Here is a 22,982-nt window from a genome sequence, read left to right as displayed (position 1 = left end):
TTAGCGACAGTATAAAATAATGTTACCAAAGGTATAAGTGGTCTGTTGTGAACCTTCATTGGAAATTTTAACGAATAACACCTAATATTAATAGGTTACATGCGTAGTCTTGTAAAGCCCCTTAAAAAAATGTATAATACTGAATAACGATGGATATGAATATGAATAATTTCTATTAAAAATTATTATATATTTATAATAAAAATTATTATATATTTAATTATAATTTTTGCTTAGGCTAGTCTAGTCTTTTAAATAAGATGAAAATAAAACATATTTTACTTTATTTTTTAATCCAATGTTTCGGTTGTTTTTTTCCAACATCTTTTTATAATTAATTCTTTTAATAATACATAGAATTTAAATTGTAAACATATGAATAACAACAACAAAAATAATAATTTATTATATATTAATTTTTATAAAATATTATGTAGTATATACGTATTTAATAAAGTTTTAAATTTAATTAATGGCCACAATTTAGTCAAAAAATCACATCTAAAAATTATATAGTAATTTGTGAACCTAACCTTTGATGTTATGTAGTTAATTATTTTAATTTTCGCTTCAAATAATTTTTTATAAACAAACAATTATTTTTATCAAGTAAAATTGTACTTCGTCATGCACTGTGAATTAAAATAATAGTTTTTAGTTGAAATACAAATTTTGTAGATATTGAATTTGGAAAGTCATGTTAAAGTTAATTATTAATTACATAAAAAGCTCTTGAAAATTATCTCTTTTCACTTCGTTCCGCACTTTTCATATAAGCTTGTGCTTCCACTTAAGTGTTTGCTACTCTTCGGTTTGTAATAAAATATTTTTAAAGTACCCAGCAGTAAAGTCGGCTATGCAGCGAAATCATAATTTTTTAGCACATTAATAATAGCCGTAATTTTTTCTTTCAGAGGAATAAAAAAAACAGCATTAAGTCTGGTTGAAAAAAATTTGCCTTACTTTTAAAATTTGTTTAATGCTTTTTTTGACATATGTTTTCTGTTGTGCTGTAAACAAATAAGAAATAAATACAAAAAACAAAATGAATTTGGTTTTAACGGATGACTGGAATTTTTCAACATATTTCCAGTAAACTCTACAATAGACTAATTTCTGAATTTGGCTCAAGACTTAAAATTTTTGCAAGTAAAACCTAACATGCGAGTATTGTTTTGCTTTTTTATTGTTTTTGATTAGGGCTAATATGATTTTATTTTTAATATAACTAGTCCAAGTTTTTAAAGTTCACTTCATAATCTATAAACCCAGCAGATGTTCTAAATGAATCAAAGATTTTTGGCAAGTAAAATTGTTTTTGTTTCTGCAAACATTGTTAAATAAATAAATTACCAAATCACACTTTACTAAATCTTCCTTCATAAAACAATCTTCCACTTCTAATACTGGATATTGTCACTAACCAAATATTGTCAGCAAATTTCAAAAGAAAGAAGTGCTTTTTAAAACTTTGTGGATAGACAAATTACTGCAATATTCTTTCTACTCTACTTAATTTTTGCAGCACACTTACTGAACGTCTTTAAAATGCAAGGTTAAATGAGTTAGTACTTTTTCAAATGGACTTTGAATGCACTTTGTTTTTGTACTTTTCTTTCTTGGGGTATGTGGATGGGTTTTGTATGCGTATAACGCAAAAAGTCTTCTATATATTCAATATTAATTTAATATTAATTTAATGTACTATATGTAATATATAATAATTATATAATTCAATTGTATAAAATATAATTATTGAGTAAAAAATATTTTTTTATATCTAGTATATTGAAAAATTTATTTATTTTAAAATGAATACTCTAATATTATGATTAGCCCAAACCGCAGACAAACTTATAATTTTATATCTCTTATTTCATGATTAATCGAAATTTAGTTTTCTACTAAATTCCTAACAATTTCTTAACGAACTCTTGGATCCCACAAAAATTTACCGCCAAAACTCATTAGTCCATGATTTACAAAAATTTGCCAATATTTTTTTCATGATTTTCAATAGATTTGGATCACTTATATACAAATCATCAATATCATTATATTTGTTTATTTACTGTACAATAATATATATTACTAAAATGAAGTCATAATGAAAAATTGGTAAAATGTTTGTTCTAATAATCCAATTTTACTCAAGTGGCGCAACGCCATTTTTTATTATATTTTTATTAATATCGGCAAATGCAATTTTTCTGGTGGGTACTTTAAGCAATCTAAGTGCCGCATGTGTCGGAAACACGACTATGTTTGCGTTTACCAATGTGTATTTGACTATATGAACCGAGGTACTTTAGAAAACCCTCTAATATATATTAAATTAACTGACAAATCAAATATTGATAATAATAAAGAAATGTGTAAAATTTAGCTAATTTTCAAATAATTAATTAAAATTAAAATTTTAAGAAAATTTCACAAAATGGATTATCCAAAACCATTATCTAAGATTATTGTCACCCTTTACATTTCATACCGACAGTAGGGAACTTTTAAACCAATATTGCGAATTTGATGAACGGTCCATTCATAAAATACATCAGCAAAATATCCTCTTCAAAGATTCTCATAGTTTTGATTCTCTTACATAAAATTTTTTGAGCGGCTCTCAAAACAATCATTAGCAATTCGGCACACACCAGTCAGAAGAGTGCCAGCAACTCAAAAGATCACAAACAGAAACAGAGCTAAAGCTGCATATAAAGCTAGTATGCAGAGATAATAACAAAAGAGAGACAACACACATTTCAAGTGACGTCAGAAATTGCATATACATACACAACTATGGAAATTCATATAAAAAGAGGGCCATTATTGTATGCTAATCAGTTGTCTACTAGGCACGTAGTTTCAGCGTTCTACCATCAACTTATTAGTCACCTCATAAGCCTATATTTAAGTTAATTTACTCTGGAGTTCTGATCCCAAGACTTTGATTAAACAGCCCGGCGTTTTGACGCCAATCTTATAGTTTATCGCGTAATCTTAATTTAAATTTTCCTGGCTGATGAGTAAATAAAGTTACTGAGGATAGGTTAAACTGGCTAGGGAGCCTACAAACATCCTAATCTTATAAAAAAAAGATTTTAGTTTTCTGATATTTTCTTATATAAGCTTAAAGAAAAATCAAAAAGATAATATTTAAGTCTTAAACTTCAGCTTTTTTGTAATCGAACAAGTCAACCTAGAAGAACGCACCAATGTAATCTCTGTCACAAAGACACAACGTGTCTTAAGATGAATAGGTAAAGCGGTTAGAACCATTTTCACTAACTGCAAACAGTTAAGCCCAATTCGATTGCGGCTTAACAACTATATATCAGCAATCAGCAATTGTAATCGCTAACGAAAAGTTTATAGGTGGACTCTACAGATAATTCGCTAGATAGCCAAAACCTATATCTTGCAGATTTTTTCATTAAGCTTGGTTTTCAATTAAACAACTGAATTTAATTTTTTATTAAGAACTGTCGGTTTGTATAAATGCTCAATTATTTTATATACAACATACAATATACGTAAACAATTTACTCCAAATCTTCGAAATATCCATTGTGTAAGTATTTTCGTAAATATATATGAAGGTCATCCAAAAATTCTTTTTTCATGAAAAACGACTTGCGATAATCTCTTGAGAACAACGTTCTCTCAATATCTACATCTTTATTAAGATGTTGGTAACGCATCGCTAAAAAGCTGGACACCAAAAATAATTCTGAAAGCAAATTGGATTATCAGGAAAAGTCAAAAATTTGAGAAAAAGAGTACATACCAAAATATTTGTATCTGAGAAACATTGCTCTGATTTCACTCAATTTAGGCACAACGCCATCAAACCCAATTTTGTTTAGGATTGTCTTGAAATGGCAGTGGTACAGATAAAGTAGTTCGTCGAACTTCTCCAACCGTAGCTCTCTTGAACACATCACATAATATGCATAATACAAGTCATTTACTATGGGTCCAATATAACAAAGCTGAAAATCTAGAAAGAGTATGTCTTCAAGTTTTTTGCTGGTGGGATTATTTTTGAACATCATATTTCTATTGTGAAAGTCTCCATGGCAAAGTACATATATGCCATCCTTTTGTGGATTTTCACGATACTCATCAAATATCTGACGACATTTTTCTAACATATTTTTTTGAAGTGCTTCAAAGTATGGCTTATATTCACTTAGTGTTGGTACGTCATTAAGTACTTCCAAGAACATTTTTATTCCGTCTTTTACAAAATCATTTTGGCTCATTGCAGGATCATTCATCATACCATATTTTATATTGTCAAATAGGATTGGTTCCTAAAATATTATTATTAATTTTGTGTGTTATTGCAGACATATACTTCAGACATGCCTTTATATTCAGATAGTAACTCATCGAGTGGAACACTGCTAATTTTCGCATGACTTCTGTTAGTTCCTCCATGTTAAGCTCACGATCGCGTTGTACAGTATATCCTAGTGGCATGAGATCTTCAAAGACTATACACGTTTTTGGATGCAGACTATAATACAAGCATCTAAAAATATATTCTTAAATAAGAAATCTGTTGATATTGTTTGGAAGGTCTATTATTTTTTAATGAACAATCCAGACAGTGTTATTAGGGTCCTGTGATTAAAGAAATCAATGCCACAATTATACACACCCTAATAAATATGCTGTTGTTGATCTGCATTACTGCAATTGTATATATTTATATGGAAAATAAACAAGCACTTTATTATTTTTCTATAGCACTTTAAACAATTATATTACTTAAAAATAATTTATTGAAACTTACTTAGGTCCGATATTTGTGTTATCTCCAATAGAGCGCAAAATACTTTCAAATTTTGGTAAAATTTCCGTATAAATTTTAATTTCAGTTTCAAAAACATGTGTCTCTCGTAGAAATTCCATTTTGTGTCCTTCAAGTTCAGGTGTCGTTTTTATTATCAATGATTTTGCTTTCTGTGAACCTTGTACCGTGTAGTCCACATTAGCCCTGAACATAACACTACCATAATGGTCGCCCTTTGCAGTGCCAGGAGTGAGTTTAAAATTGAATACTTCCACGTTCTTAGTTTTTTCATAATTTTCTATCACTTTTTTTAGAAAATCGTTATTTAACCATTCCGGGGCTACGAGTTCGTCGTCGTTAAAGTTTTCTGTTGCCGACATTTTTTTGAACTCTTTTTTAATTTAGCGGCAATTTCAGGAACAAAGCGGAATGAATAGCAAAATAAGTTAATACTTATCCAAGCGATACTGAATTACTAATTAATTTCAAATAAATATTCTATATATATTGTGTTCTATTGAGTGCTTTTATGTGGATTGAGTGGGAGTTTATCTAAAACATATAAGAGAACGAGCGAGTTTTTATCTGAGTTGAGCACTATCACAGGCAAAAGAACCGCATTATTTTTGAATAATGACTCGCAAAAACTTATATGTGCATAGTTTTCATTAAAACTTACTTTATTTGTACTTACGTTGATATCATCGCATAGGCGCTGAATAGTCTATAACTCTTTAGTAACCATAAAAAGTAGCATACAATATTATAACTAAAATTATTTAAGAATAAAAGAGTGAAGGCATTATAGAAGAAAGATTTTGCTTCACTAAGAGCGTACAACCCCTTAAATGAAGTTCTGAAGCAATTGTAGTTTATCTAAAGAAGTTATGTTCTATAGGCCACATAATTTCTTTAGATAAACTACAATTGCTTCAGAACTTGATTTAAGGGGTTGTAGTTTTCAAAACATTCACAGTTCACACAATAAATAAATAAATATTTGTTGGTGAAAATTTATATGCCAAGCAATTAGTGAGTAATTCCTTCTTCACCAAAAAGGACGAATGAGGTTATCATGCATTCTAACAGTGCCGCATTAAGTTAAATAGACAATGACATTGTGAATGAATGCTTCTGCTATAAGTATATCATTGACCCAGGAAATGATCCTATTGAAGTTTTACATAAAATGAGTGGTGTTGCTCGGCTATTTTAAATCACAGTTTTTATAAGTCAATTCCATTTTATTCGATTTCATGATATTAAGACAACTGTCAAATAATTGTAATAAAGCTTTCTGATATGTGAATAAACTAAAGCGGTTGAAAATAACGCACCAAAAGGTCAAATTGTAAAGAATTGTAGAAAGCTTTACAATGCCAAGAGTCTCAATATTTTCTTTTTTGTAAATATGTTGTTTTCATTTCTTCAAGTGAGAAAAATATCTCTACGTTTTATGTACATATGTACAGAAAAGAAAAAAGCACTTATACCGTTTCATCAAAAAAGAACGAGAAGTTAAAAAAAAACGCAAAATTTTAATTTTAAATAATTTTCTTTAATATCGCCTTCAAAGTACTCTCCTCCTGCGGCAATACATGCATGCCAACGCTTAATCAAGTTTTCCATACAAGTTTTATAGGCCGCCGAAGGTATGGCCTTTAGTTCACGCAGCGAATTCTATGGTCTCAAAACGCGTTCCTCGCAACGACATTTTGAGTCGGGGGAAGAGGAAAAAGTCACACGGGACCATATCTGGAGAGTCCGGTGTTTGGTTGATGATATTGGTGGAGTTTTTGACAAAAAACTGCGACACAACCGGTGTGTGAGCCGGTGCGCTATCGTGGTGTAAATTCCATGAGTTTTCCTTCCATAAGTCTGGCATATTTTGCGAATGGCCTCCGGAAGGAATTCATTGTGAACCATACCACGAACATCGAAGAAAACAGTCAGCATAAACTGGATTTTGGACCGACTTTGGCATTTTCTTTTTGGTTTCGGCTCACCTTCAAAGCAACATTCGATCGATTATTGTTTGGTGGGCATTTCAAATTCATAGACCCATGTCACATCACCAGGTTTGATGCGTTCAATGAATGTGGGGTCACTACCTGCTTGAAATTCAGCTAAAAATCGACTCACAAAATTTTCCTAGTTCTTTGTATAGACGCCAAACAAAAAGTAATCGTACGATATGCGTTAAACTTTGATAGAATGTGTATAATAGTGTTGCCAGCGTGAAAATGAAAAAAAATTTACCGATTGGATAAGCGCGGGAATTCAACAAATAAGTTCTTTTTTGATCACAAGGTATATATAATTCATAAGTGCAGTATCTACAAAGTTAGAGCCACTGTGGAATAGAATACACTCTACGATTTTGAAAATAATTTGCTTATGACGTAATGTGATAAAATCTTTGCTATAGAATCAATAAAGTATTAAGTTCAGTGACAAAACTATTTTGATTTATATTAATCAAACGATAATAAAATAAAGTAGATTAAATACAAAATACGTCAATTTGATATTTATTAATCACTAATTGCAAGCATACAAAAGTTCAAGCACAAAAGCTGGCGGATAACGACGGATAATTCAATTTAAAAAAGCAAACACACAGTCGACTCCAGATTGTCAAACTGATCCGTTTGAGTTATCAAACCACATATTTCTGAACATAAGCAATTTGAATGATATATTTAAAAGAGAAAAATCTAGAATCAGTGAATTGAATAGGTATGTATAGTACTCTACTAAGGTAATGTAAGACATCAATCAAGCCAGGAAGCTCACCAAAAGTTTTTAAGGTCTAGATACGCTAAACTGCAATACCCATCATTACTATCGTAAAATGATTATTATTTGTTATATTTATTTCTTTGAAATCCTGAATCAGCTCGTAATATAAATTTTAAAGACATTTTTATTCTTACAATATAATTATGACTTATTAACTTACAAAGTGAATTACAATAATATTACAAATATTAAAAATGACTGAAATTAGAAAAACGTTTGGTGCATTAGGAAATTAATTAACGTTACTGACTGGGCCACATTGTTGGATTAAGAGATGAACGTTACCGACTGGGCCACATTGTTGCGTTAAGATATCAATGTTACCGACTGGGCCACGTTGTTGGATTATGAGGTCAACGTTACCGACTGGGCCACGTTGTGGATTAAGAGATCAACGTTACTGACTGGGCCACGTTGTTGGGTTATGAGATCAACGTTATCGACTCGGCCACGTTGTTAGGTTAGGAAATTTATTTAATTACCTTGTTCAATGTTCTTACGAAGATTTCGAAGCATCCTGTTGCTGCGCTGTGCCGATGTTACCTGCTGTGAGTACTGCAACCAAGTATCTATGCACTTACTACGATGAGCACTGTTCTAAGTGTTGCGACCAAGTGACTAAGTGACTTGTTAAATTTTCCATCTCCGTTTATACCCTTTTTTCATAACGGGACTTCAGTTACAATTGTTATGTATACGGTGCGAAGCTCCTCTGCTTTATTATTGCCTACAATATTATCCTGTTGTCTGCGAATAGCGTTCCTATGCGCTTGCTCCATGTATTCGGTTGTGCGTTGATTTTCTTGTTGTTGTTGTAGTATTTTTGATATGTTCTCCATGTATTTGCTTGCGCATGGGTTTTCTCTGCTGTTGCTATGATCGTATTGCTATATATTTAATGCATATGCTATTGCTTTGGTTTTGTTGGCATTAATTTGACAAAACTACATTCAACAGAAAATGGGTTGTAAGTTATCACTGAACGAGCTTCTTACTGAACGCGCTTCTCACTGTACGAGCTTCTTACTAAACGAACTTCTTACAAAACGTGGAACGGAAGCAGTTAAAAACATGTTGTAAAAGCAGTTAGAAATAGTGGTAAACGAACAGCAGCAGCAGTTAACTCGAGGTATCTCGAAAGGTGTACTCGAAGTATCCCTCTTTACGCCTTGACTGGCTTATTGTTTATCACTTCATCAGACTAAGCAATAATTGACCTGAGATCTGCATACCTTCCCGATGAGCCTGTAACCATTCTGAGATTCTATAACGCAAATAGTTTTCGCAAATAATTTTATGGCTCTATTCTTTATGTATTTTTTGATCGGATCAATCTTGACGTCCCAGAGGATGTCATTCGTCCTAATGTATCATGGTACCTTGAAAAAATTTCTCAGAGCTTGGCTTTGTGCAATTTCTAGCTGGCGAATAGTAGTGCTTGAAGCTTTCCCAAACACTATACATCCATATAGAAGTGACGGACAAATTATTTGCTTACATATCAGCTTCGTGTTCTTAGCATTGAAATTTTCATTTCTGAATAGCGGTTGGAGGTGATGAAGAATTTTGGCACAGCAAATTCTTTTCAGTTGAACATGTATATATTTACATTATAAGATGTGTGTTTACCAAGGGATAATATTTGTACACAAAAAATTTTTTTGTTATTATATTTATTTAAAATTTTTTTTATTTAAATGTCATGTTTTTTCATGCACCATAATTTCTACAAAAGTCTTAGTTTACCCGTATTAGCTTTTGCATACCAAGTCACACTCAAAATTAAATTATGTACATATGTCCAATACTATTCTTATACTTTACTCGATTCATTAATATGTACGCTTGGGACATCTTTTTGGATTTGCGGGTTTTTTTCAAAAGAAGTGAGTTTCACTTCTCTTTAGCACTAATATTATTTTCGCGGAAACTATGTTCTTATATGAAGAGAGCTCGGAATGGGTATGTTCACAATTAATAAATGTTTATATACTGGTAGAAAACAATTATTCACATATATTCCCTCACATAGTTTTTGTAGAATTTCTAATATATTTTTTTCGTATATAAGTATTTCTTTATTATTTTTTGAATATAGCTAATGGAAAGTTTTTTATGACGATGCTAGATGCCCGAATATGATAAAACATTTTGTGTTTCGTAGGTGCTGCACGTTGTTGTTACTCATTGATGCTGGTCGTTGATGCTTTCTGGTAAAAGAGACCACATGCGTTATGCTCTTCGTATTTATAAGCATCGATAACGCCAACTCGTTGTTATTATGTTCCACAATGTAAGCGGCAATGTATTCCACTCTTCCAAATCTATGTCTCAAAACCATTATTTTGTTTGGCAGTTCTTTTAAAATATTTCTAATCTAAGCATTTTGCAGTTTGTGTAGTTTTATACAAATATATATATATATATATATATATATATATATATTATATATTTTATTAAGAGAATTTTTTTTTTTTTTCATAAATTGCTTTAATATTGTACAAGACTTCCTCTAATGAAGGAAGTCAGCGCAGTCAATTGAATTGAAGATAACGGAAATTAAAAGCCATATTTTTGTGTGGAATATAAATATGAAAAAACCGAAACTCATAAAATCAGTGCTATTAAACATTAAAATGGATGTCTCATTTATAAAATACATCGGCCAAATACTCTCTTTCTAAGATACTCTTTGTTCTTTTGTTTTAAATAAGTACGACGTTCTAACATCATTTTATTAGTCACCTTTTAAATTCATATTTAGTTTAATTTAATCGACGTTTTAACGCCAAATCTATATTTGACTTAATCGACCTGCCTTTCTACACCAAGTCTACTATTAAGTTTAATCCTTATTAAAGTTTCTAACGATTTAAGGATAATTATATAAATTAGTTGACTCCGGCATTTCGATGATAATTTAATTGATTAGGCATAAAATTTAATCTTAAACATAATTACTTGTATAATAGTTTTCAGAAATAGTTTTTAATTTGTAAATTTAAATAAAAATCCAAACAAAATGCTTAAATCACAAACTTCGGCTTTTCTATATTTAAAAAAATCAACGATGGTAATTCAATCCTCTTTAAGCCTGCCGTACTTTAAATTTTACTAGAATACAAATTATGTGAAAATAGAAGTAGTACGTTTTAAGTCGATGTTATTTAAACACTTGTTGCCATAAGATAAATAAATCATCCGATTCTCACTAACTACATATATGTCATTATAGCCAATGGCATGCACAGGTTTTGCCAGTACATAACGAATATACTCCAATAATATATATAGTAATACAATTGTATCAAATATCAGACTATTATAGGAGTATACGACTAAAAATGTTGTTGGGTTTTTGACTTGGTCACTCATGTAACCTGCGCCTAGATTGTTATATTTAAATTGGGTACTAATAATCATCTCAATCACTTCTAAACTTAAAAACTAATATGGTGTACTATGATATACTAAGCTAAGTTTCAAGTCTTCCAAAAGATATACGTAATTTTTTTATATACAAAAAACCATGACACTCCTTTATACATAATGCTATGTTATGTGGACTTATTCCACATATTTGTCGGTCTTAGGTTTGCCTTACTTTGTATTGAACAAAATCGAGAACAAAACGCAATATTGCAATTATTGCCTAGAAATTTATCCCACATACAAAGTAATGCTTCCTGTTTGCCCACTTTTGAGTGCACAGAAGCTAACTTACCGTTTATGCTGATCAAGCTACGACCACCAAGTCAAGTTGAACTCAGCATTCTTTGCTTACTTGCTGAACAAAGTTTCGTTTATGATTCATCTTATACAAATCAACTCAGATACGACAAACACCACTACTCTTATCACAAGAATGCACGTCTCAGCATAACTGGCCTGGGTTGGTTAGCTTTTGCTAGACACTTTCAGCTCAGTTCTAGTCAAACCAAGAAATAAATTGGTCGTAGTTTTCATGTGCATAGCAAGTACTTTAACGAATAATATGGCTTCTAGCCTTCTACCATGAAAAATGTATATAATTTTTGATTATTAATATAAAAAAATTTATTTTTGTAATATTTTATTTGCTGGTATAATGGCAATAAAGACTATATTTACCACTCAAGAGCACCTTTTCATAACAAAAAAGAAATCAAAGACAAAAATATGTTGCAATACTTCAAATTTTTTTAATTAATGAGCTAATCTTATTTAATAAAGATATATCATATCAAAAGAGAAAATATTTCACTACAGTATATATACTGCACACTAATCTCTCACTGAAAGCTTATACCTGGGATCTAACGAATATGCGCTAATTACCCCAACCACATATGTTGGAGATTTATTCAAAAACTTTTGATTTCAATTACGTTTAGTTAGTAATTTTTTATTAAAGAAGTTGGCATAGTTTTTAAAAATGCTTAATGATTTTAAATATAATATAAGCTACATTTAAATGAATTTACTCCAAATCTTCGAAATATCCATTGTATAAGTATTTTGGTAAGTATATATGAAGGTCATCCAAAAATTCTTTATCCATAAAAAAAGACTTGCGGTAATCCCTTGAAAATAACGATCGTTCTATATCCATATCCTTATTAAGAGCTTGGTAACGCATCGCTAAAAAGCTGGACACCAAAAATAATTCTGAAAGCGAGTGAGATCATCAGGAAAATTCAAAAATTTGAGAAAAGTAATTAAAATGTATACCAAAATGTTTATATTTCAGAAACATTGCCCTGATTTCACTCAATTTAGGCACAACGCCATCAAACCCAATTTTGTTTAGGATTGTCTTAAAATGGCAGTGGTATAGATAAAGTAGTTCGTCGAACTTTTCCAACCGTAGTTCTCTTGAACACATCACATAATATGCATAATACAAGTCATTAACTATGGGTCCAATGTAACAAAGCTGAAAATCTAGAAAGAGTATGTCTTCAAGTTTTTTGCTGGTGGGATTATTTTTAAACATCATATTTTTAGTGTGAAAGTCTCCATGGCAAAGTACATATATGCCATCCTTTTGTGGATTTTCACGATACTCATCAAATATCTGACGACATTTTTCTAATATATTTTTTTGGAGTGCTTCAAAGTATGGCTTATATTTACTTAGTGTTGGTACATCATTAAGTACTTCTAAGAACATTTTTATACCCTCTTTCACAAAATCATTTTGGCTCATTGAAGGATCATTCATCATACCATATTTCACATCATCAAATAAATTTGGTTCCTGTAATTTTTTTATTAGTTTCATGTATTTTTGTAAGTAGGTATTTACACAGACCTTTAAATTCAGATAAAAACTCATCGCGTGAAACACTGCCAATTTTCGCATGACTTCTTTCAGTTCCTCCATATTAAGCTCACGATCACGTTGTACGGTATATCCAAGCGGCAAGAGATCTTCAAAGACTATGCACGTCTTCGGATGCAGACTATAATACAAACATCTGAAAAAGTGTTCTTAAATAAGGAATCACTTCGCATTGGAATCTACTATAATTTTGATATAAACAACTTGCACTAGGTGAGATCATTTGGTGGCCGAAGACATGGATTTCCCAACTCCATCTTACTGCACCTGATTTCAGGGACTATAATTTTGATATGTTTCCCTGCATATACGTGTTATTATATTATTTTTGTTTATAATGCTTATTTTAGATTTTAAGTAAAAAATGTTCTCTGAGAAGTTATTATAAATGAAATAGTGAAGATGACATTTATGAGAACGGGATTAATTACATTTTTTTTAAAGTTCAAACATTAAATTTTAGTATTAAGATTAATACTATATTTTGAATATTATATAAAAATTTATTTATTCATTTCCTTTCCTTTATTCATTTCCTTTAAGGTATATATTATGAACTATTATCGTATTTTTGTATAGAAAATTTTTTTCCCTATTAAGACTTATTTTGATTATAATCGGATAAGAGTTAGAAGTTTTTTTATTTAAATATTTAGGCTTTACTGCGATTTTATGTATTCACACTTTATTTTATACAAGTATTTTATAAGATTTCTTTAGACATGTTAAGGATTTACAAACATTTTACTAAAACTTACTTAGGTCCGATATTTGTGTTATCGCCAATGGATCGTAAAATACTTTCAAATTTTGGAAAGATTTCTGTATAAACTTTTATTTCAGTTTCAAAGAAATGTGTATCCTTTATCATGTCCATCTTATGGCCTTCAGCTTCAGGTGCAGTTTTTATTATCAATGCTTTTGCTTTCTGTGAACCTTGTACCGCGTAGTCCACATTAGCCCTGAACATAACACTGCCGTAATGATCGCCCTTTCCAGTGCCAGGAGTGAGTTTAAAATTGGTTACTTCCACTTCCCCCGTTTCTTCACAATTTTGTATGACTTTTTTTAGAAAATCGTTATTTAACCATTCCGGGGCAACGAGTTCATCGTCGTTAAAATTTTCTGTTGCTGACATTTTTTTGAACTGTTTTTTAATTTACCGGCAATTTTAGGAACAAAGCGGATTGAATAGCAAAATAAGTTAATACTTTACCAAGCGATACTGAAATACTAATAAATTTCAAACAAACATTTCATATATATTATATTCTATTGAGTGCTTTTAACTGGAATGAGCGAGAGTTCGTCTTAAACGTGTCCACATTGAGTATAAATCTTTATACTCATTGGTGTGAGCAAAAGAGTGCAGGAATATATGAATAGAATTAACTAATTTTCGGCGATAGCTTGTGTGAGTGACGCGAAATGATCATAATCACGTGCAAAAATTGGCCATTATATTGGAATGACTGGCAATTTTAAAAGGAATTATGTCCATAATTTTAGGACTGAATACTTAATTAAGATGAGAATCATCAATGGCAGTGCGTTTGCAAAAATGTATCACTGGACTTTAAGTGCACTTACACTTTAAATACACTATAAGTACCGATTTCCCCAACATATGTTAGAATAGAAAAGCATTGTTCAATTTGTAATAAAATAATCAATATCTTCAATGCTTAACCTGAAGACATCGGATAGGCACTTGAGTAAGGCAGTACAGATATTTCGGTCTACTTCGTGTACGATCTTTAATGTAAAATGTAATTAAATTTAAATTATTAAGTGTAATATTTAAAATAAAAACATTTTTATAATTTTAAGTGTTAAATAAACGAATTTTTAGTAATAATTAAAAATGTAAAGATTTTTATATCTTCCATCTATGATATTTACAATTTTGCTATAATAATTTGAATGGGATATGAAAAAAAAAATTTTCTTCAACATTACATGTTGACTTTTTTTTAATTACTACTAAAGTTACTACTCATAATTATAGACAACCCTCAACTGTATTCAAAACAGTGTCTAATAAGTAGTTTTTAAATTAATATGTCTTTCGATTTTTGATATATCTTCAAACAGTACTTCCTTCAAAACTTTAATCTAAATTACATATACAAATTAAACCGCAATCTCACGCATTTTCTTTCAAACTTCTGCTGAAGCCATCATCTCAATGACATCACCCATTTCGTACCGATATGAATGCCACTTGGACAGCACGGCTGCAAACAAAAATAATTATTTTTATGTTTATGTGGGTATAGAACAGTGAACTGTAGAGTCATAATTTTAATGATTACAGCAGTGGTGTAGTCAGAATTCTGCCAAGGGAGCATTTTTTTCAGTCAAGTAAATTGGTTAAATTGATGGTATATGAGTGTTTATTATTTATATATTGAATTTTTTTTACAATTTTTTTTTGCAGTTCACTAAATACAAAATGTGTATTTATGTCCACATTTGTATATTTGTATGTATAAGAACAAGTTGAATTATCGACTTATTCTCTATGGTGTTCTTTTAAATATCCTCATATAAATAAAGTCTTCTCAAAACAAAAAACTTCTTCTCTAATATATGTGTATATTATCCATATTTCTCAATATTTCTAATGATATGCAATATCATAATATAGAATTACATTTCTCAACTATACAGAACTGTATAGTTTTTCTAGCTTTCAATTTCAATGTCAAAAAATACTGGTCATCATCCAAAAATGTTCTAGAATGCAAGGAAGCTATAGCCAGACTAGCTTGCACCGCAGACTTTGTATCTACTATATTCCTGGTCATAAAGGCATAGAGGGAAATGAGGCAATTGATGATATTACTAAAAACGAAAACTAAACCTAATTTACTGCGATGTTTGTAGAAAATGTAACGAGCTCAATGCAAAGGAAACCTGGAAGACCTGCTGTGTAGCTGTCCGGCTCTCTCCAGAACTCGGTATGTGCTCCAGTTTTACCGGACTGGAGCACATACCTGAGGTTTCTGTTGAAAACTCAATAAAATTCGCACACTATCGCTAAAAGAAAAAATCAAGACTCTGATCTGGTATCGCAATCGACCTTAATGGTCTATATACCATTGATCCTCATCCCCTTCTACGCTACTGACTTAGAGTGTACTCCGGAGGTTGATAAAAATATATAAACATATTATTTTCGTAAGCATTGTTAGGGTGTTTTGTTTAATACACAGCGACAAAAGTTGAATATTTAATAACTGAATTTAAAAAAAGATTTATTAAGGGCCGTAAACAATTTAGGAGGAAATAAATCAATTTCTTTCAAATTTTCTTAACAATCAAAATAGGGGATTAAGCATGAAGAGTTTTGCTAAGTACACACACAAACTTTTTTCTTTGCCAAATAAGTACATATATGTATGTACATATAAAAAACTCACCGATAATAACTGAAAACATTGAGTATATTTCTCAATGTTTATACTTAATGCCGAAATATTAATTTGCCTATATCTGTTTTACGTGAAAGAGCAAGTATAAGTGCATACCAAACAGGTTTTTCCTGAGTATTTGCAGTACAAAATGCCGGTGCTGATAAATCAGCCTCGCAATAGTATAAACAGTTTGCCTTTATAAGTAAAGACAAGCAGAAGTACTCATAAGTACTCACCATATGTTGGAATAGAATAAATAAGTGAGAGTACACGCTAGTAAACATAAACATAATTTTGGAGAAATTTTCCGCGAGCGCTATAATTTGTTGAGCATAAAATTTGTTTATGTTTTTTATTCTATTTTTGTTTCGGTGTGTGTTGTTGTTGCTTTATTTGGCTAAGCAGAAACAAATTTTGCTAGCATATGCAATGTATGTATGTATTTTGTTTGAGAATTTAAGTACACAGATTTGTGATAGTATTAAGAATTGATGATTCATGCACGTAAAGAGTATAAATAATGCCCCCGTTAACAATGGAACGAGCGAGTACGTCTTGCAAATATTGTACAGAATATTTTACAAAATGTTGAATTGATCGAATCTCTTTTTCGCTCTTGAGTGTCTATTTTGTGACTTAAATATTAGAATTTGTTTGACAATTATTCGAAAAAACTATTCCTCGGCATGTAGTCTTTATTTTATTTTCTTTGTTTTTCATTTAAACCAAAGTAGAACCTATATTGTAATATTATTATAAATATATAAATATTATAACTCATTTACATATATGTTGTTCCATTATTCTTGAGAGATAATATCAAAATGAGATAGCACTATCAGTTTCCAATGAATAATTTCTGCAATCATATTGCGCGCAATAATTTTGTGTTCCCGGTAATGGTATCAAATCTTATATTAATTCGTTGCTTCTACTTATTTGCCGTGCGAAGAAACTTTGCTCTACACTCATCATTGCAGTCTAATTGTTAGTAAATATTTCGTAGGGGGTCATGATCTTTCCAATATTTTCCAAAATGACCCTCTACAAACCATACTAGTTAATACCATACAACACAAGCCCCCTTAATTCCTTGCTTTTATCTTAAAACAAAGCATGCCAACCTGCCACACATTCCATTTTACAATCGAGGTCGTAAGAACCCCGGGCTAAAGTTTACTCTCAGCTTAGTCGTGCTACAAGCTTGAGCTAACCTCACTCTCTTCACTTATAAAAGTTTTCCCCATTTAATCATTCTGGTCAAACTTTTGATAAATTTGGCTTGCTGACTATAGCCTATCTGCTTCCATGTCTGTTCTTCATTACTGAAATGTGGTTATAATTTTCCATATATCCATTCCTAAGCCAAAATCATGGTTGGCTTACGAATCAGTATGAGTTGGTTTAGGTCTCATACTGTGGCTTTTGATGTTTGTTAAAAAACATCAATGCGGTTGTTAACTACCGCAGAAAAAAGGAAAAGCTCATCGGTCATAGCTTAGATTCAAATTTTATAAATATTCAATAATTTCACACTCGGTAAAGCTTCTCCTCAATATCTATCACTTATATAGTTGTAATTAGAATTAATTTTTTTTTGTCTTCAGTTCTTTTAGTATAAAAAACACTTTTTGGGATATAACACTCTGATAAAAAGTAAAGTGAATATGTTTTTAACTTTTAAGACCCTTATTTATTCCTTAAAATCTATTAAATAAATCTATAAAACATTCTATGATACACGTGTAACGTATACAAACCGCTCTAGAATGTTTTTAGCTCTCCTACTATACCATTGCTATATACCATTATGTTAGGTTCGCTGGTTTTATTAACCGAAGTAAAAACTATTTATTGATTTTAAATGTAGAGTAAAGAAACAGAACCTTGTCACGTCGACACTATGGCAACTGATAACAGCCTTGCAGGCAAGTAGAAGTCTGATGTGCTATAGTTTAATATATTATATATGCACTTAGTAACTCAAGAGATTTGAACAATAGTGCGATAAAATTAATAAAATACTTGAACTTCAAGTGACTGATACTTAATAGATAAAAATAATTTTAGTCAGTAATTTTTTTTATTATTGGCAACTTTAAATTTGTTTATTCTGTTTTAGAATGCTGTTGCTATTTTCTTTTAGAATATAATACGCATTAATAAGTCATCTAATTATTTTGTAAAATAATAAATTTAATATATAATTATATATAAAATATATATTTTTTATGTTCTTACTTATTTCTTTTTCGCTGTTAAGAATCTAATAAAATTTTATTGCTATTACATTTTCAACGAACGTATTATGATGAATTATATTGAATAAACCAAATTTAGTGTTGCTCAAGAAAGGCTAACTACGTGATATATGTCCACTATAGTTATCAAGCTGGTAGCTGACGAGTATGCTTTCAAAGTTGTCATGGTTGTTAAGAGAGACGAATACCTTGACATAGCCGTAACTAACAACAACAATGTCAATCAGGAGATCAGGAGAAAGCCAATGACCATTGCCAATTAATTCTTTTACGATTTAAGCACCCAATTGAATTATACATCTTTTTCTTAGACGACAAAAATTACGCCCTGGCGCTTATCTTACCTGTGAGGTGTAAAAGCATAAACTCTATTACAAAACGATACAACAGTACAGGGATTGTTTGAGAAAAAAGCTCTTCGCAAAATCTTTGGCCTGGTATAAGTTCGCGACGACTACCTCATTTGATTGAGCAACAATCTATATGAACCATATCACTACACTGCTATCATGTAGCAAATTAACATTCAATGGCTTTTCTAATTTGTTTATGTTGCCAGAATGGATGATGATACCCTAGTTACTAAGGCATTCAAAGCGGTATATAGAGAAAAAAGATGTATTGAAATAATGTGTCTCCAATGGCGCGGTCAAGTTCTAGAAGCACTACCCGCGCTAGATGTACTGAACTCAGGCCAAAAACCCATATGGATTGTTACGGCCAAAGAATTCAATGAGTAAGGACGATTTATTTATTTGTGTGCTTGATATCATTACGAATTTAGCTTTTTGTTAATGTAGGAGTATTATGAAGATGATGTTGAAGTAATCTAGTGTAAAGTATTTTCTTTACTCTTTCTACCTTAAGTTGTCAGTTATTGCTATTAGTATTTATGATATTAATTCGTATTTTTGCATATGCATCTCTTTGAGATTGATTGAGATTTAGATTAAGATTAAACTTTTAGTAAGAAATTAATATATGCTAATTTTGTTACGTTTAGACTATTGTAGTGAACCGTCAAATATACAGCAATTGTACCATGTTTTATACCAAATCTGTACGAAATCGTCAAGGGGCCTCAGTGCAACCATGGTTTTATATAATATTTACCTATTCATGTATAGGTCATATATCATTTATTATATCCAGCTTATATTTTGTGCATACATTTGTCAAATAATGTAATACATGTATTATTAATGATAACATTTCTACCAACTTTTGTTATGAATTTACATATTATGATTCGAAAAAAAATTAAAAACCCCGAGCACCCCGTGAAGCTCTATATAAGAGAAATAATACTATAAAAACAATTTAATTGTGATAATAATCCGAAATTTGTTGTGCTACTTAAAATATTTAAATAATACGAGTTTCATTAATAACAAATATATTGCAATATAATAAATATAATATCCAGGTGATGCTCTAAGTTATAATATATTCCTTTGAAAAATCTGCTTATAAAACTGTACCATATATAATAAAATTTCAACATATGCATACACTGCTCAGTATTCAAAGTAACCTTTATGCAAATATCGAGGCAAAAGTTCTTCAATTTCTTTAATATAGTCCTTATTTTTATAAATTTGTGCACGTGCTTCTGACGAAGACATCAAACTTCCAACATCAACACTACCATCTTTGAACCCATAGAACATCGGCAGAAGAGTAGTCAACAGAAAAAGTTCTGAAAGTAAAAATTAAACTAAGATTAAATTATAAGTCTTGAGATTTACACAAAACTTACCATAATGCTTATACTTCATTATTTGTTCCTTCAGAGCAGCCAGTGTGAGGTTTGGACCTTTAAAGTCAACTTTCTCTAGTATTTGTTTGAACTCTTTGTAATAGACATAAAGCAGTTCATCAACGTTATTTTGACGTTGCTCAGGACTTAATATTAAAAAGAATGAATATATCAAATCGTTAACGAGTGGTCCAAAGTAACAAAACTGAAAGTCTAACAGCATCACATCCTCCAGACTACCAGTGCTGCTATTATTCTTAAACATTAAGTTTTTATTATGAAAATCACCATGGCTCAAGACATAAAATGCATTTTCTTGAGGGTTTACGCGGTACTCGTTGAAACTGTCCTTGCATTTAAGCAGAATATTTTCACAAAAGTTTTGAAAATATGATACATAAGGCGCCAAGCTAGGCGTACAGCTTAGTAGTTCTACGAAGTTTTTTACACCGTCTTTATACATAATGTTATTGATCATTGCTGTACCAGACATAACACCATAACGATAATCATCAAAGATAGATGGGTTCTGAAAAAACCAGTAAGGGAACTAATGAGAACTAAAAGTAATTTGTATGTGTATGTGTAACTAACTGCTAATACTTGATGATACATAGGATGTTCGATCAGAATACAAATCCTTCATGCTGAAAATATTTTATGAAAAATTTAAAATGTCATACTGAACATATCAGCAGGAATTTTTTTCAAAAACATTCTCAAATATTTTTCTCATTGATTTGCTTTAGATGTCTCTGTATCTGACTGTTTATGAATTCGTGTAATAAAAAACGGTGTTGCTGTTATTTTAACCAGAATATGGGGAGTTTTACTAAGACAAAATCATATCCTGGTGCCATGTTTATCAACCTTCGTTTCAAGTAGTCCATTAGAATGATTTGAGCAGAGTAGAATAAAGATTTTGATTTAGATTTAAAATTATTGATTAAACCACTAATACAATCTGGACATCAAGTAGTAATCAAAAAATATAGTTAAATGTAAGATGAAAAAAGTTCGGGGAAGACAAGTGTATTGGAAGCATTTTTGCTGATTGAAATTTTTTAAATAGACCCAAAATAAGTTCAACATATTATATATAGTTATTGAATTAATTTAATCTTATGATTATCCAAATGCACACGCATTTCGAGAGAAAATAGTTCATGTCCTATACATCGTCCCCATCTATGGTGTTTGTTAAAATTGAAATTTAAGAATCGCATTCATCTATTTGTTTTTTTTCTGTGTTTAAAAGCCGAAGGGTCAACGTTTTTATCAAATGAATGTATAGAAATGTGTATTTGAAAGACCTTGACTAAATGAATGATTTATATTGAGAGTGCATCGAGCTTAGAAGACAATCAATCAGTAACAATAAAAACTTAAAAAAATCTTTTTTTTGGGTTGACAACTTTTATAAGTTTTAAGAGAAATATAATCATTTATCTATTTTATTTAAAATACTGATTTAGAATGATTTGGAAATTATTACTCAATTCAACGACAAATGCAACAAGACCTTCACTATACAGAAAATGAAATATATCTGCCTAAAAAGAAATTATCACCTAAGTGGTGAAGAGTATTTATCAAGGGAAGATAAGGGGCAAAAATATATATTACGAATGCATGTTAAAAAATGTTATTATCATTACACGTACTAATTTAAACGAATCAATGACTCTATGGATGTCTTGGATGTTTCGGATTTTATACAATATCACTATATAATATCGCTTAAGATTACAAATCAATAGTAAATAAAAATCTATTCCATACCTCAAGCCCAATCTTGTAACTCATTGCATGCCACTTTGCTAATTTCGAATAAACCATTTTAACTTCATCTAAGTTAATGTGACGTTCGTGTAACGTTGCGTACCCTAAAGGTACCAAATCTTCCAATATTATTAATTTCTTTGGACTCAAACTTTGGTACAAACATCTACAGATATTAAAAATAAACATTATGTTTAATATTTAAGGTCATCGTAATAAAATCCAAACACTTACTTTGGACTTAAAACAGTTTTATCACCAACACTGCGTAAAAGTTTTTCAAATTTGGGTAAAATTCGCGTATACATTCCGATTTCAATTTCAAATATACTAGATTTCTCTAATATTGCTTTCTTTAGACCTTCAGCTTCAGGCATTGTTTTAATAATCAATGTTTTCTTCCTCAGTTCGCCCTTCTGTTTAAATTCAACATAGATTCTGAACATAATGCTAGCATAATGATCTCCTTTAGCTGAAGCGGGTGTTATTTTAAAGTTATTCACTATAATATCTGTATCTGTTTCACAGCTATTCAGCACTTTTGTTAGAAAGTCAGCATTTATCCACTCAGGCGCTTCTAATTCATCATCATTGAAACTATCAACTTTGTTTGCCATATTCAAGTCAATAATTAAACACTTTCAAACAAATATTTTTTTTTGGGCGTAACGTGTTTCAAGCGAGACGCTTTTGTACATACTGAACAAATTTACATTGTGACCGAAAAGCTTTCGGAAATTCTCATTTAAAATTCGCGCGCTGTATATTTTTCGATATTTTAAGTTTATGTAGTTTGGCAGCCACTGTCCTAATTACTATGCCAAAATGAGCGCGA

The 22,982-nt window shown here is 30.5% G+C and overlaps 3 protein-coding genes across 3 annotated transcripts; all 3 read right to left on the bottom strand.

Annotated features, from left to right (window-relative positions):
• Positions 1-3,490: 3,490 nt before the first annotated feature.
• LOC119679002 lies at positions 3,491-5,257 on the bottom strand. Its single transcript, XM_038091140.1, has 4 exons — positions 4,802-5,257; positions 4,372-4,537; positions 3,788-4,316; positions 3,491-3,730 (listed from the first exon to the last, which is right to left on the bottom strand). The coding sequence occupies exons 1-4, from the start codon at positions 5,179-5,181 to the stop codon at positions 3,543-3,545; spliced, it is 1,263 nt and encodes a 420-aa protein (XP_037947068.1). The 5' UTR covers positions 5,182-5,257; the 3' UTR covers positions 3,491-3,542.
• Positions 5,258-12,015: 6,758 nt separating this feature from the next.
• On the bottom strand, positions 12,016-14,136 carry LOC119679003. The gene is made up of 4 exons (XM_038091141.1): positions 13,685-14,136; positions 12,897-13,062; positions 12,314-12,842; positions 12,016-12,250 (listed from the first exon to the last, which is right to left on the bottom strand). Exons 1-4 carry the CDS (start codon positions 14,062-14,064, stop codon positions 12,063-12,065), a joined length of 1,263 nt encoding a protein of 420 aa, XP_037947069.1. The 5' UTR covers positions 14,065-14,136; the 3' UTR covers positions 12,016-12,062.
• A 5,910-nt stretch (positions 14,137-20,046) lies between these two features.
• On the bottom strand, positions 20,047-22,829 carry LOC119679001. Its single transcript, XM_038091139.1, has 4 exons — positions 22,382-22,829; positions 22,148-22,313; positions 20,366-20,894; positions 20,047-20,305 (listed from the first exon to the last, which is right to left on the bottom strand). The coding sequence occupies exons 1-4, from the start codon at positions 22,762-22,764 to the stop codon at positions 20,124-20,126; spliced, it is 1,260 nt and encodes a 419-aa protein (XP_037947067.1). The 5' UTR covers positions 22,765-22,829; the 3' UTR covers positions 20,047-20,123.
• Between the last annotated feature and the right edge of the window lie 153 nt (positions 22,830-22,982).

This window comes from Teleopsis dalmanni, chromosome 2 (assembly GCF_002237135.1).
Source record: "Teleopsis dalmanni isolate 2A chromosome 2, ASM223713v2, whole genome shotgun sequence".
Classification (NCBI taxonomy): Eukaryota; Metazoa; Arthropoda; class Insecta; order Diptera; family Diopsidae; genus Teleopsis; species Teleopsis dalmanni.
This window is presented reverse-complemented; position numbering and strand designations above follow the sequence as displayed.

Excerpts from the sequence above, each read along its gene's own strand:
- LOC119679003 (XM_038091141.1), bottom strand. The coding sequence starts at position 14,064 with ATGTCAGCAACAGAAAATTTTAACGACGATGAACTCGTTGCCCCGGAA. Across the intron at positions 12,843-12,896 it reads GTTTTTATCTGAATTTAAAG|GAACCAAATTTATTTGATGA; the intron begins GTCTGTGTAAAT and ends AAAAAATTACAG. Across the intron at positions 12,251-12,313 it reads TCTGAAATATAAACATTTTG|AATTATTTTTGGTGTCCAGC; the intron begins GTATACATTTTA and ends ACTCGCTTTCAG.
- LOC119679002 (XM_038091140.1), bottom strand. The coding sequence starts at position 5,181 with ATGTCGGCAACAGAAAACTTTAACGACGACGAACTCGTAGCCCCGGAA. Across the intron at positions 4,538-4,801 it reads AACACAAATATCGGACCTAA|ATGCTTGTATTATAGTCTGC; the intron begins GTAAGTTTCAAT and ends ATATATTTTTAG. Across the intron at positions 3,731-3,787 it reads TCTCAGATACAAATATTTTG|AATTATTTTTGGTGTCCAGC; the intron begins GTATGTACTCTT and ends ATTTGCTTTCAG.
- LOC119679001 (XM_038091139.1), bottom strand. The coding sequence starts at position 22,764 with ATGGCAAACAAAGTTGATAGTTTCAATGATGATGAATTAGAAGCGCCT. Across the intron at positions 22,314-22,381 it reads AAAACTGTTTTAAGTCCAAA|ATGTTTGTACCAAAGTTTGA; the intron begins GTAAGTGTTTGG and ends TAATATCTGTAG. Across the intron at positions 20,895-22,147 it reads GTTACAAGATTGGGCTTGAG|AACCCATCTATCTTTGATGA; the intron begins GTATGGAATAGA and ends TGGTTTTTTCAG.